Raw genomic sequence first — 12,154 nt, 5'->3', positions numbered from 1 at the left:
GGAGAACTATCTCCCCCTAGAGGAAGAAGATGTCAGAACTATATTTGTGCAGAAGGGAGGAGGTGCATTAAGAAGCTAGAAGCTAATTTGTCAAATATTCAGTTGTTTGGCTTCCTGTCAGTGTTTCATGTTCAGCTTCATTCATAGCAAATTAGAACTACTGTATACTGCCACACTCAAGCACCCTCGCACATGACCTGAATGTCTAGTATTAAACACGGCTTTGTGTTGCTTCTCTTTTGGTTAATTTATCCAGCTAAAGATCTAATCCTGAATAGGAGGGAACGCATTAAGTGGGTCTGACTACTTATGTATGAAATACATATCATCAATGAATCGTCATTCAATCTTAAATATTCTTGATTCATTGTACTTAAACAGCGACAGTAAAATGCTGTGTTGGCCTTATTACTCCCATGAGCTAGGGAGAGAGCTGCTGGGGTTGTTTTGCTTCATCGCACTACAACTACGACTCCTGGTCAGACGCATGATGAGAGAGAGCTCCAGGCCGTCCTCTAGGTCTCAGTATCTTAGTAACATCCTCTGCCTCAGCTCGCTGGGTGATAATTGGTTAAGGGAGGAACAGTAGACGCCTGTTGATGCTTAGTCCTCCTGGATAGGTACGTCAGGTGACATTCAAATTGGGGAGAAAACATTTTATTAAAAAAAAATACCTGGTCTCCTTACATTATTTTTTATGGTTTCTCTCAGGGTCAGTATTAAAGCTGCTAAGTTTACACTTATTTGTAAACGTCTGAATTATCTGAAGTTAACTGAACAGCAGCATTTAAGAAAAATACTGGTATATTACATTAAAAAAAAGTGGCAGATAGCTTTTTTATTTGGTAAGAATATTAGGATGTCAAAAAGAAAGCCACCCACATAAAGTATTTTCTTACGACAGATGTATTACAGAGAGAGCTGTAATAAAATGTGTGTGTTGGTTTATGGCTATGTTCAAGATATTATCAAAGCAGAAAATTGCAATGTGCTATTAAATGAAAAATATATTTCAAAACATTTATAAAGAAAATACAGTAAGGCAAGTATACTAGTAGCAGCTACTCAGTACATGCATCACACTGCTTGACAAGTATTACAATATCTGTCAAGGACACTCACATCTGTAATGAGTGAGAAAAGACAGGTCCAGGTCATTGGTCGTGGAAGGGTACCAATGGCATTGTTGAAGAGTTATTGTGGTTGCACATTCAATTAGTAAACTGAATCCTCTGCTGCTGGTGAATACAAAACCTTTAATGAAGACTCAATAGGATAGCTATTCCACTGGGTATAACATTCACAGCTTAAATCAATGGGGTTGTCAACCTCTCTGTAAATAACATGTTCAAAAAATGGTGTAGTAGCACCTTAGCGTTTAGGTCACATAATAGCTCTCCCCATTTATTGCTTCTTGTTTTTAGTACTGCATTTTAATCATAACACCAATTAATGCTATTCTCAAGGGGAAGAGATGTAGCATAGGTATGTTGTTTTCAGCTTTAATAAAGTTCTAATATCATTACACATTAAATTGTTTTATGTTAAATTGTTCATACAAATGTTTACATGGCTGCACAATATAGCTAAACATTCTTAAAATGTTAAGGTTATATGCCTAATCATTAGTGTCACTTCACAATTTGAAAAGTGTTAAAATAATAAGCTGCTGTTTCCTGTGTGGTTTTTAAAATTGTATTTCTTTAAATATAGGTCTAAAATTCATGTAAATTGTTTTTTTGTTATTGTTGTTTTAACTATTCTGATGTTGTGTAAAAACCTGAAAGCTTGATTTTACAGAACTGTCAGACTCTTCAGCTTAAAGGACATTGTATCTGTTCAGATCAGATAACTGTGTGTCCCCTTTCCACCTGTTCAAATCCATGTTGTCCATGTGGTTAACAATGCTGAACACTGTATTCTTGTGCCCTCTGGTGGTTCAACAAAGGATATTTTCTTGTTTGTCTTTTAATTTGCTCTAAATCCTTTATTTGGTTGCGGGTGTGTCTGGAGTATCCTATGTGCTGTGACTGAAGAGTCTTCCTCGTTCCACTCAAATCATGTGACAATGTGACTTTGTAACTGTTAGACCCAGCCACTCTACATACACCGAGTGGGTGGGGCTGACAGTGAAAGGTCACATGGTCAAATTGGAATGAAATGAGGAAGGCTGTTCAGTCCCAGTATTTAAAATAGAGGTGCCCAATCAGTCATGGAGAGACATTCTACCTCTTAAGTAAAATTAGATAATTAACTACTTTAGTGTTTGTATGGAGGTTTAATTGTTTCAATTAAACAAGTAAGACCAGGGTTGGAACAAAGAGCAGAACTGGAAGGGCGCAACAGAACGTAGAAACACACAGAAGGACTGCACACACTATAGAATAGTACGGGAGATGTAAAAACTGAAATTAACATCACATTTGAAACTACTTACTCCATAAAATTACAAATCCCTGGATTAAGTGTTTACAAGATTACACTAAAATTCTTTAGATTTTACACATAACTATATTTTATTTTTTCACACGTGTGCATTCATCATATAAGACTCATGTACATAAATTGTATCCACAGGAATAAGTGCAAAAAAGAAAGTGCATGACAATCCAGCTGTACATGAATTGAACATTTAATATAAAACCAGCAATGAATTAAAATAATTAAGCAAACATAGGAAAAGAGAAAAGCTGGCTTGACATATTGCACATTATAAATCTATACAACACAGACTCTACAGAGGACATGAGGTAACAGAATCAAACACTACAGAAATTCAGACCATTATTGAAAGCAAATGTAGTTTGAGCCTTCCTGAGTATTAACTGATAAGGAGTATTATGTACACTTCATCATAAATCGTGTATACATTTAAACGACATCAAGGTCTACCACCTTCTGCATGTTTTAATTTTACATAAAACTAGTATGAGAAATGTGTTACCATAACCTTTAGTTTACAAATCAGATTTGGATGTTTTAAACCTGGCCATCATATTACTATTATTATATCTTTTTTTTTACTGGATCACTGAAAATAAAAAATTAAGTCTGTATATATTTACTACATTTGAGTAAAAAAGAACTACAAACAAACTAAGGTCTACTAATTGGAACTTCCTAATTGCAGGGTGTTCTAAAATGAGCCCAATATAAATTGTATTGCCTGATGATTTTTCTTTTTAGATTGTATTGAAAATGTGAGTAAATGTTGAGGTTATCTCTGCAGCGCACTATTTTAAAAAATTAGGTGTATGTGAAGAAACAATCACACTCCACTCATAACAAACTTCACTCAAGGGTTTAGATTGGCAAAATGTTAAATATATGTCTGCATTATTTAAAAAAAAAAACACACACTATAGATACTTAAATTTGATCGTTTGGTGTTAAAAACTGTACCCAACAAGGCATGAAACATTGTAACTTATGATCCTGAACAGTCTGTGTATGTGGTGACCATATTTCCTCTTCGTTGTGTGACAGTTCTGCAGTGCTGCTTCCCAGACTCTTGAAACCTGTTCTCAGTTCTTACTGTGTGCCTCCGAGTACTGTCCAAACTACTGAAGGAAAACATCTTTTCCATGTCTTCAAACATGTCGTCAAAGACCCCCCCTCCAAAAGAGAACTCTTGAAAATGTCGCTTGTGTTTCCGGTGGGCTTCCTGGTGAGCTCTGAAGTGATTTTCAAAGTGCTTTTTTTGACGAGCTTGGTGATTCTGACTGAACACATCAAAATCTTTAAACATATCATCGAAGTTAAAATTGAATGGCTGATCAAAATGATGTCCATGCCCATCTTCAGAATTTGTAAACGCCCGATAGTCAAACTGATCATACTCTTTTCTTCTTTTCTCATCTGACAAGGTCTCATATGCTGGAAATAAAATAAATTGAAAACAACTCAACAACAATGCAGTAACAATAACAACTATCTTAAATAACACTGCATGTTTATTATTATTATTATTATTATTATTATTATTATTATTATTATTATTATTATTTTAATAAACACATGCAAGTACTTACCTTCAGCTATTTCCCTGAACTTTGCCTCCGCATCAGGGCTCTTATTTTTGTCTGGGTGGTATTTCATTGCAAGCTTGTGAAAGGCCTTCTTTATCTGCCGTTCAGATGCACTTTTTGGCACACCCAGAATATCATAGTAGTCCTTTTTTGCTAATATTAATTCTGATATCATTAATATACAAATAGCAAATGCTAAGGCTGCCTGTGCTGATGCCATATTGCCCGTTGCCCTGGAGGGAAAAAAATAAATAATTTAATTAGCAAATAAATAAATAAATAAATAAATAAATAAACAATAAGAAAATAAACTAATGGATATGCTGCTTAATTTGAAAAGAAACATTATGGTTTAGGAGCAGCGATTCTGACAAACTTAATTTTCAGGTTTGGCCAGTGATCAAGCCCAATGAGTTTGATTTTTTAACTGCAGTACCACTGATAACTGGTTATATTCTTTGTTAAAGTCAAAGATTACAACTAATAAATAAAAAAAATAATAAAAAATGCTTACAATCTTTGTTTCACTACTGTTTTCATTCTGATTTGTTTGTTTTGTTTTGCAGGTAAAGCATGTATGGGTCCAATACAGAATAAGCTATACACATGACAGTCAGTGTTTAGGGTCCAAGTGCATTATACTATCCCTTGATGTTATTCTCATAATTATTCATTACTATGCAGTAATCCCACAGATTTGACTGCATGAGCGGTATTATCCACTCAGTGTTGTAATATATTTATAATTATTATGATGACTATTTTTATTATCATTATTTTAAACAGAAAAGCCATTGGGGTGATTTTATCAACAAAAAAAAAGGTTTAAACAAATCTTCACAAAAACCCTACATTGTTCAACGAGTGCATACTCCTATCCTCACACACAGCTGAACAGTTCGCTTACTTACTGGTTGGTTTTGCAGTGTGCGCAAACGTCAGAAATCCTTATTTTTAGAATTTATTTTGTTCCTGCTCTTTCAGCTGTATATTGAACTTTAAACTCGTTTGCTTTTTTTTAAATGCACGCAGCCTAGTAAGTAATTAACATTAAACAATATCCAGACATCAGTAAATTAGAATTAAGAGTAAACCTAAACGTCTGTTAACGTTAGCAGTCGCAGTCTCGTAGCATTAGCCGCTGCATTTCTCAGAATAAAATTGTATATTGCCCTGGGGTACGTACAGCTAACTTTGTTCATGTCTAGATGGCCAGTGACAGTTATAAAATCGTGCAATACAAACTCAGTATCATAAAACCAATTATAGCAATACCTTGGTTCCTTTTAACTTTTCCAAGACCTTAAAATTGTACATTATTTCAAACCAATTTAATACACTCTTTCTGTGCTGCTTTGTGATAGCATAGTTAAGGGCCAAACCATTTCTAGCTGATTTTAGTAGAACATTACATTTATATTTTTATATTGAAAATAATCTATATCGTATTTATGGTTGATATTATTTGAAATAACATGTTTAACCTACCAAAATCTGCATACGTACTCTGTTCAACGATGAAGTCTGACGCAGCTGAAGCTCCTGCAAACTGACATTCCACTTTGTGACAGTGAATTCCAGAACCGAAACAACACGAAGCGCAAACCCATTGGTTCATGGCGTTATCAGGTGACTCCTCTCGTTTCGAGCACGTGGAAGACTATTATCCGAAGCACTGACGTCACCTCCGACTCCAACGCCGATTACCCGGAATTGGTAGCTTGAAGTGTGTGAGAAGTGCAGACATCTGCATTGTTTATTTCCGTTTCTTGTATTGAACCCGCAGTTTGTGATATGCCCCGTTACTGTGCTGCAATGTTCTGTAAAAATCGCGGAGGCCTGTCTTCAAAAGATAATAGGAAAATTAGTTTCTATCCGTAAGTTTGGGAGTTTTGTTTCTTTTTAAACTACTCAATGGAGCTTTATACAAGTACTGTTATCATTAGGAACTGGTACAACTGTGTGTGTGTGTGTGTGTGTGTGTGTGTGTGTGTGTGTGTGTGTGTGTGTGTGTATATATATATATATATATATATATATATATATATATATATCATTTTTAACTCCGTTCTGTTCTGTTCATATGTGGTACTATATTGTTTGACTGAAAACTGTTTACGTTGACATTAAAAACGAATGCCTGCTTTCTTGTGGCAGAGTATGAACAAATAATCACATTTAAGGATATACACTTTCTTTAACAAGTGGTAATATAAGAAGTATTGCTTTATTCGTTTGCAAATAATACAAAATACAAGGGGAATCAATTCAGTAAGCAGCAGAAATATTGAAATGGATTTATTTTGAAAAGCAACAATTGCTGCATTTATTTTGTCGATTTAGTGTCCCGTTACATTCATTTAAAGTCCCTGCATTTTGGTAACACAATGTATCATACACAGTTCAACACAATATTTCAAAATAAAGGTGGTAAACAAAATCACAATCTGTATGGATAGAAATAGGACTTCCATTGCTATCGATCTGTTTCAGGTTTTACTGTGTGATTCTTTTTCCATGTACAGGTAAATAGGACAGGCTTATCTAAGCATAAATTAAAGCCTGTCAAGTTTCAGTCTACTCTAGTTTCCACCCACAAAATGTACCCTCCTTATGACTGGAACTCTGTGTAATAAATGAACACGTATCGGTGGTTGAGAAAAATATGCAGAAGGAAGGGATTTAAACACATCCATGCTGTGCATCTTGCAGATTAAGATTAAGATACTGTTATTGTATGACATAACTACTCTGCTGCCTGAGCATATTTCTAAACAGACAATGATAGAAAATATTTGAATATTTAAAATAGTCTGATTTACCAGGATGTGAAATGTGTGAAGGGCATTGTGATTGGCATAGTGGTTGGATAATGTTGTACAATGCCTTTTGTCTTATCTAACCAGGTATTTTTCTTTATATTTTATTTCAAAAGGTTTCCACTGCAAGATAAAGAAAGGCTTCAGAAATGGACAGTGAACATGAAACGAGGAGCGTGGCTCCCCAGTAAACATCAGTATTTATGTAGTGATCATTTCACTCCAGACTCCTTTGATGTGCGCTGGGGTATACGGTATCTGAAGCACAGTGCTGTACCTACAGTTTTTGCATTCTCGCATGATCGACATGGCTCACAAGCAGTACAGGTAATGAATACAAATAATAATGATAAATAATTCTTTTCAGACCAGTTATTGGTGTGCATTTCAAAGCATATTTGAAATGGAATAGGTTTCAGTATTTTTTTTTTTTTTTTTACATCAGAGGGTTAGAATATGTATTATGGGTTTGGACCCCCACCACCTTTGGTGAATAAAATATACATTGAAGTATGTTGTGTATTAAACTCAGCAGGATTGTACATGTATTGGTCTCAAATATATTTTTTAGATTACATTTTTGATGATATTATTTTCCAGGAGGAGTGGTCTAGGCCACATACAAGAAAGAAAAAAGCAGTGCCAAAGGAAAAGGCAGCTGATAACAATGACATAAATACATTTGTCAAACCTCCTCCTTCAACACAGAAAAAATCTTTGCTTTTAAAAAAGCAAGATAAAACAGAAAAAGCAGCCAGCCCTCAAATTGAATGTTTTGAAAAGGAAAACTCAGAGACAGCTCCCCCTGTGGAATCAGAAGGACAAAACTGCCAAAAGGAAAACATAAAACTAAATGACCAGGAAGGTGCACATTCTTTTGAGATACTTAACACCAATGCTTCAGCTGTAGACACCACAAACAGTGCTCAAGATGCAAAAGAAGAACTGAAGGAAAAGTTAATATCAGTCAAGTCTGAGCCCCCATCTGAGAATGAGTCCACTGAAAAGCAACTTGATTCAACGTCTCCAAGCACTTGGGAGTCTGTTGGAAACAGAGCTCCATGTCATTCTGTTGAACCAACAAATCAAACTTTAAATACAGACATTATTACAGGTCCTGTTGGGCATAATGAAGAAATTTGCGATTTAGTTGAACCACCTGAAACACAGCAGTGCACTGACACAGATCAGATCTTTTTTTCTGAACATTCGTATTGCAGACAGGACACTGACAAGGAACATCTATGGAAAAAAATTGCCAGTCTACATGAAAAGATAACAGAGCTGGAGAAAAATGAAGAGGAAACAGTAGCTAAACTTAACTCACTTACTAATCTTATTACACATTTAAAGCAGGAGAATATTGTTTCTGAAGAGAAGTTGAAGGTCTTGGAGAACTATTTTACAACGCTTGAGTTTTCTATGGTGCAATGATTTGAAGCAGGATACCACAACATGTTTAAGCACTGTCCTGTAAGTTGAAAGAGTGATGAAATAGCATTGGAAATTCATAACATTAAAATACATGTTTATAACATTAAAATACATGTTGTCGTAACATACTGTATGCTTCTTTCAAAACTGCACACAAGACTAACATAGCAAATACCGTAGAAGTGCTTAAGTACCCCCATTGGAAGAGGATTTTGATTCAACCAATTCACTGGAAAACAAGGCAAATTTAAAACAAATATTTAGTTCCTAGTTTAAACACAATTTGGACTATTAGTGTTATTTGTGGACCTGGATTAAACCCCCCTGCTCTAAGGTGTGGTCCCATAGGTTAGCCTTTGGAAAATTTCTTTTCTGAACAATTGCAATAGTTAAACTGATGGTCTGCCTTTAATTCAATGTACTACACGTATTCACTTAGATATTTATCAATACACATTAAAAGTACACAAATACATTTTTTGACTGGTTTCCAAATGTCTCTTGTTGGCCAACAACACCTACCTGACTTAAACCAATTAAACATTAAACCAATGTTTATTTTTTTGAGAGATAAAATCACTTCAATTGCAGACCATCTGCATAATAAGTAACGTAGTGTAATATTTTATTTTTTATATATATATTTTTTTTTTTCTGCAGTTCAAAATATTTCACAATGGACTATACAAAATATCCATATCCACTATTCTGTATGTGTGCATAGCAGTGAGGCTAACATTTATATAAGGTATATAAATGATGGACATTGATGAAATGGTTTTGGTTTCTTTTTAATCACTCGATCATTCATCCTTGACCACGACACGCTTGAGTGACTATGACTGAAGCATATTCACTTAATCACCTAATTAGTGAGACAGTTGATTGGACACTGGATATGGAGTGATTTCAGCTGTTGAATTGCAAGCTTGAATAAATGCAATAAAGAAAATCACAGAAAAAAAAAACAATATGCCACATCTGTCAAGAGAGCAGAGCCTTCGTGCAATCGGCATGTTGGAGGCTGGACTAGGGCAGCGTACAATGGCTTGCTGTCTTGGGTGCTCACAGCCAGCAATTTCAAACCTGGCGAGACAGTATAACCAGACGCACGTTGTCAATGACAAGCCACGAGCTGGGAGACCAAGAGTCACAACACCTGCCCAAGATTGACAGATTATTTTGCAGCATCTTCGTGATGTCAATTGTTAATCAGCACAATAAAAAGTCACTGCACCTGCACTAAAACAGAGTTTTTCATTTTTCGATCACATCTAGTGAATTATGATAAGTGATAAGTTTTTTTGATGCTCAGTATGTAGACTCTTTGAGCTAAAATATATATATACATATATATATATATATATATATATATACATATATATATATATATATATATATATATATATATATACACACACACACACACAAACACACAAAGTGTACATGTTCATACAACTATGAAGTATCCCTTCTTGGTATACTGTGTTCTAAAATAATTATTTTTTTCTAGATGTCCACAAGGTGGCACCTTTTCACAACTTTTTAGATGATGTACACACAGTAAACAAGTCTAACCCTAAATCCTATGAATAAAAATGATTCTAAACTATATACTGGACGACTGTCTTTTTTTAAAAAATTTTTTACTGAATTTGACAAGAACACAGTTGACTTCCAAGTTCTGCATGCTTTTCAACATAACATTATTTGTCAAACAAATATGCCACTCTAGAAAACCAACATACTGACTGGTCAAAAAATAGGTAATGGCCTTAATAGCCCACAATGAGATCCTTCTGTTTTCCTGAAATTTTCTTATTTAACTAACATTATCCCATTTATTTTGTCCAGTCAGTGCAGCTTATCCTAGTTATTCCCCAAGCTTGTTATTAATGTGACCATTGTGTCTATTGCATCCATCAACACTAACTTATGGAAACAAACTCAAAATATCAGTGAAGATTTTATTGACAAAGGAAAAAAAAAAACAGCAGAACTATGAATTATTTTATGTTACCTTTTTATTTCATCATTCATAACATTATTTGTCAATGGTGCACATGTAAAAATCTTGAGTATATTCAGACATCAATGTACAGTATAAGCTTCAGTATTACACTGACTTTCACAGAGTATATTGGTCTGTATACATAACAGTCTGTGTATGGCATTATAACCTACACAGTCATGTTTTCAGATAGTTTATTCTAATCTAATTATATTTTTTGAAACAACACAAAACTAGTGATATAAATATCCTTTGTTTGTTTCTCATCTGTTACATTTTCAGTTGTCTGTTTTTCATTTTTGTATTCATTTTGATTTGTATCATTTCAAGCCCAGAAAATAACATGACCACAAAATGTGACAAAGCTGCCTCTGAGAAAATAGCATAGAAGTGAAGTGATGGTTTTATCTGTGTGGTAAAGATGTTCTACCACAACCAAACAAAAAATGATTAAAATCTGCCTCACTGCAAGTGACATATAAATATGGCTGAAGTATGTATTTATTTATTTATTCATTTATTTTACTCAAAGAACCAAGAAAGGGATGCTGAAATTGCTTTATTTGTCTATGGTGCACATATTAAGGTCCCAGACACTGGTTTAGATAACACCGTTTTAATATTTATTAGGCAGAAATATAGAAAATAAAATCTACTGTAATTTAGCTTCCAGACTTTCATTCCACATCAAATTCATCAATGCCCCCCTCTGTCTACCCCCCTCCTAAAGCATTCCTGCAGTATCAAAAATATGTTTTTTCCCCTTTAATGATAAAGGCCATCAAATAGAATTAGCCCCTTTGTCTCCCTATGCGGAAGCCACAGAAAGCCACAAACTGGCATTTAATTCCTTCTGTGGTTCATACTCATTCCAAAACATTGATATTGTAGAGGGCTTGCTGTGAGAAAACAACAGCAAAGTGCCAACAGCAAACCTCAAGGAGTCTATATTAATCTACTTGCGTTACAGCTATAACAAAACTGCGTCAGCTTCTCTCGATTAGCTTGCACTAGCTGTAAGAGGATTCTGTGCATACTTGTACACCTTGTTTCTAACTGTCACTGAGTTGAGATTAAATCACTCCTGGTTGTTTCCGTTGGCAGCAGTGAGATAGAAGCATGACTTGAACTGGGGCACTGAGATAATGTACTGAGATAATTCGCTCCAGCCCAGTCACTCTGATGGACCAAGTATTCTAACAAGTGTCCAATCCAAAGGACAATAAAGATGGGTAAATCGTGGATCGCAGAAAAAAAGAATATTCAAGCAGAACAGAAAGCTATGATTTATCTATACACCTAAACGTTGCCTTTGCATTTACATCTTGTTTCCAGTTCTAAATATACTTCTGCAAGCCAACAAATATATAAATAAGACTGTTAAAAAAAAGAAATAATGGTATCTTTCATTAATTCTCAAGCATAGATAACATAAACTACCCATATTATGACATAATAAGCTGCAGGGGAACAGTGCATGAGTTTGAGTTGAATACATGCAGTTAAAGATCATTTTAAAAAGCAGCATACTAAAAGGGTTAAATAAATGACTGGTATTATTAATTATTTCTCAGCAGATGCCCTTATCCAGGGCAAATTACAGTTGTTACAATAAGGTAAATTACCTTGCTCAAGTGTACGGCAGCAGTGTCCCCCACCTGGGATTAAACTCACAACACTCCAGTCAAGAGTCCAGTGCCCTAACCACTACTCCACACTGCTGTATCAATATAGTGCCTAACCTGTGCAGGTACGTTACACCATAGGATTTATGGCACAAATTCAATTGCGATACGTAAAATGAAAATGAGGCTGTGGTTGAGGTTGGATTTTTTCTTTACCAACAGGTTCATAGGACCTAG

At 34.9% G+C, this 12,154-nt stretch overlaps 2 protein-coding genes across 3 annotated transcripts; one reads left to right on the top strand and one right to left on the bottom strand.

Moving 5' to 3' along the window:
• Nucleotides 1-2,144: 2,144 nt before the first annotated feature.
• LOC117419635 (dnaJ homolog subfamily B member 9-like) lies at nucleotides 2,145-5,652 on the bottom strand. Of its 2 annotated transcripts, none has more exons than XM_034032597.3 (3): nucleotides 5,535-5,652; nucleotides 4,032-4,261; nucleotides 2,145-3,876 (listed from the first exon to the last, which is right to left on the bottom strand). In XM_034032597.3, the coding sequence occupies exons 2-3, from the start codon at nucleotides 4,246-4,248 to the stop codon at nucleotides 3,428-3,430; spliced, it is 666 nt and encodes a 221-aa protein (XP_033888488.1). In that variant the 5' UTR covers nucleotides 4,249-4,261; nucleotides 5,535-5,652; the 3' UTR covers nucleotides 2,145-3,427. The 2 variants fall into 2 exon arrangements, with proteins under 2 accessions (XP_033888488.1, XP_033888487.1); XM_034032596.3 differs by having other exon boundaries at nucleotides 2,146-3,876; nucleotides 5,517-5,652.
• Nucleotides 5,653-5,683: 31 nt separating this feature from the next.
• LOC117420116 (THAP domain-containing protein 5-like) lies at nucleotides 5,684-9,628 on the top strand. Its single transcript, XM_034033652.3, has 3 exons — nucleotides 5,684-5,905; nucleotides 6,964-7,174; nucleotides 7,448-9,628. Exons 1-3 carry the CDS (start codon nucleotides 5,823-5,825, stop codon nucleotides 8,279-8,281), a joined length of 1,128 nt encoding a protein of 375 aa, XP_033889543.3. The 5' UTR covers nucleotides 5,684-5,822; the 3' UTR covers nucleotides 8,282-9,628.
• The last annotated feature ends 2,526 nt before the right edge of the window (nucleotides 9,629-12,154 follow it).

This window comes from Acipenser ruthenus, chromosome 14 (assembly GCF_902713425.1).
Source record: "Acipenser ruthenus chromosome 14, fAciRut3.2 maternal haplotype, whole genome shotgun sequence".
Lineage (NCBI taxonomy): Eukaryota > Metazoa > Chordata > Actinopteri > Acipenseriformes > Acipenseridae > Acipenser > Acipenser ruthenus.
This window is presented reverse-complemented; position numbering and strand designations above follow the sequence as displayed.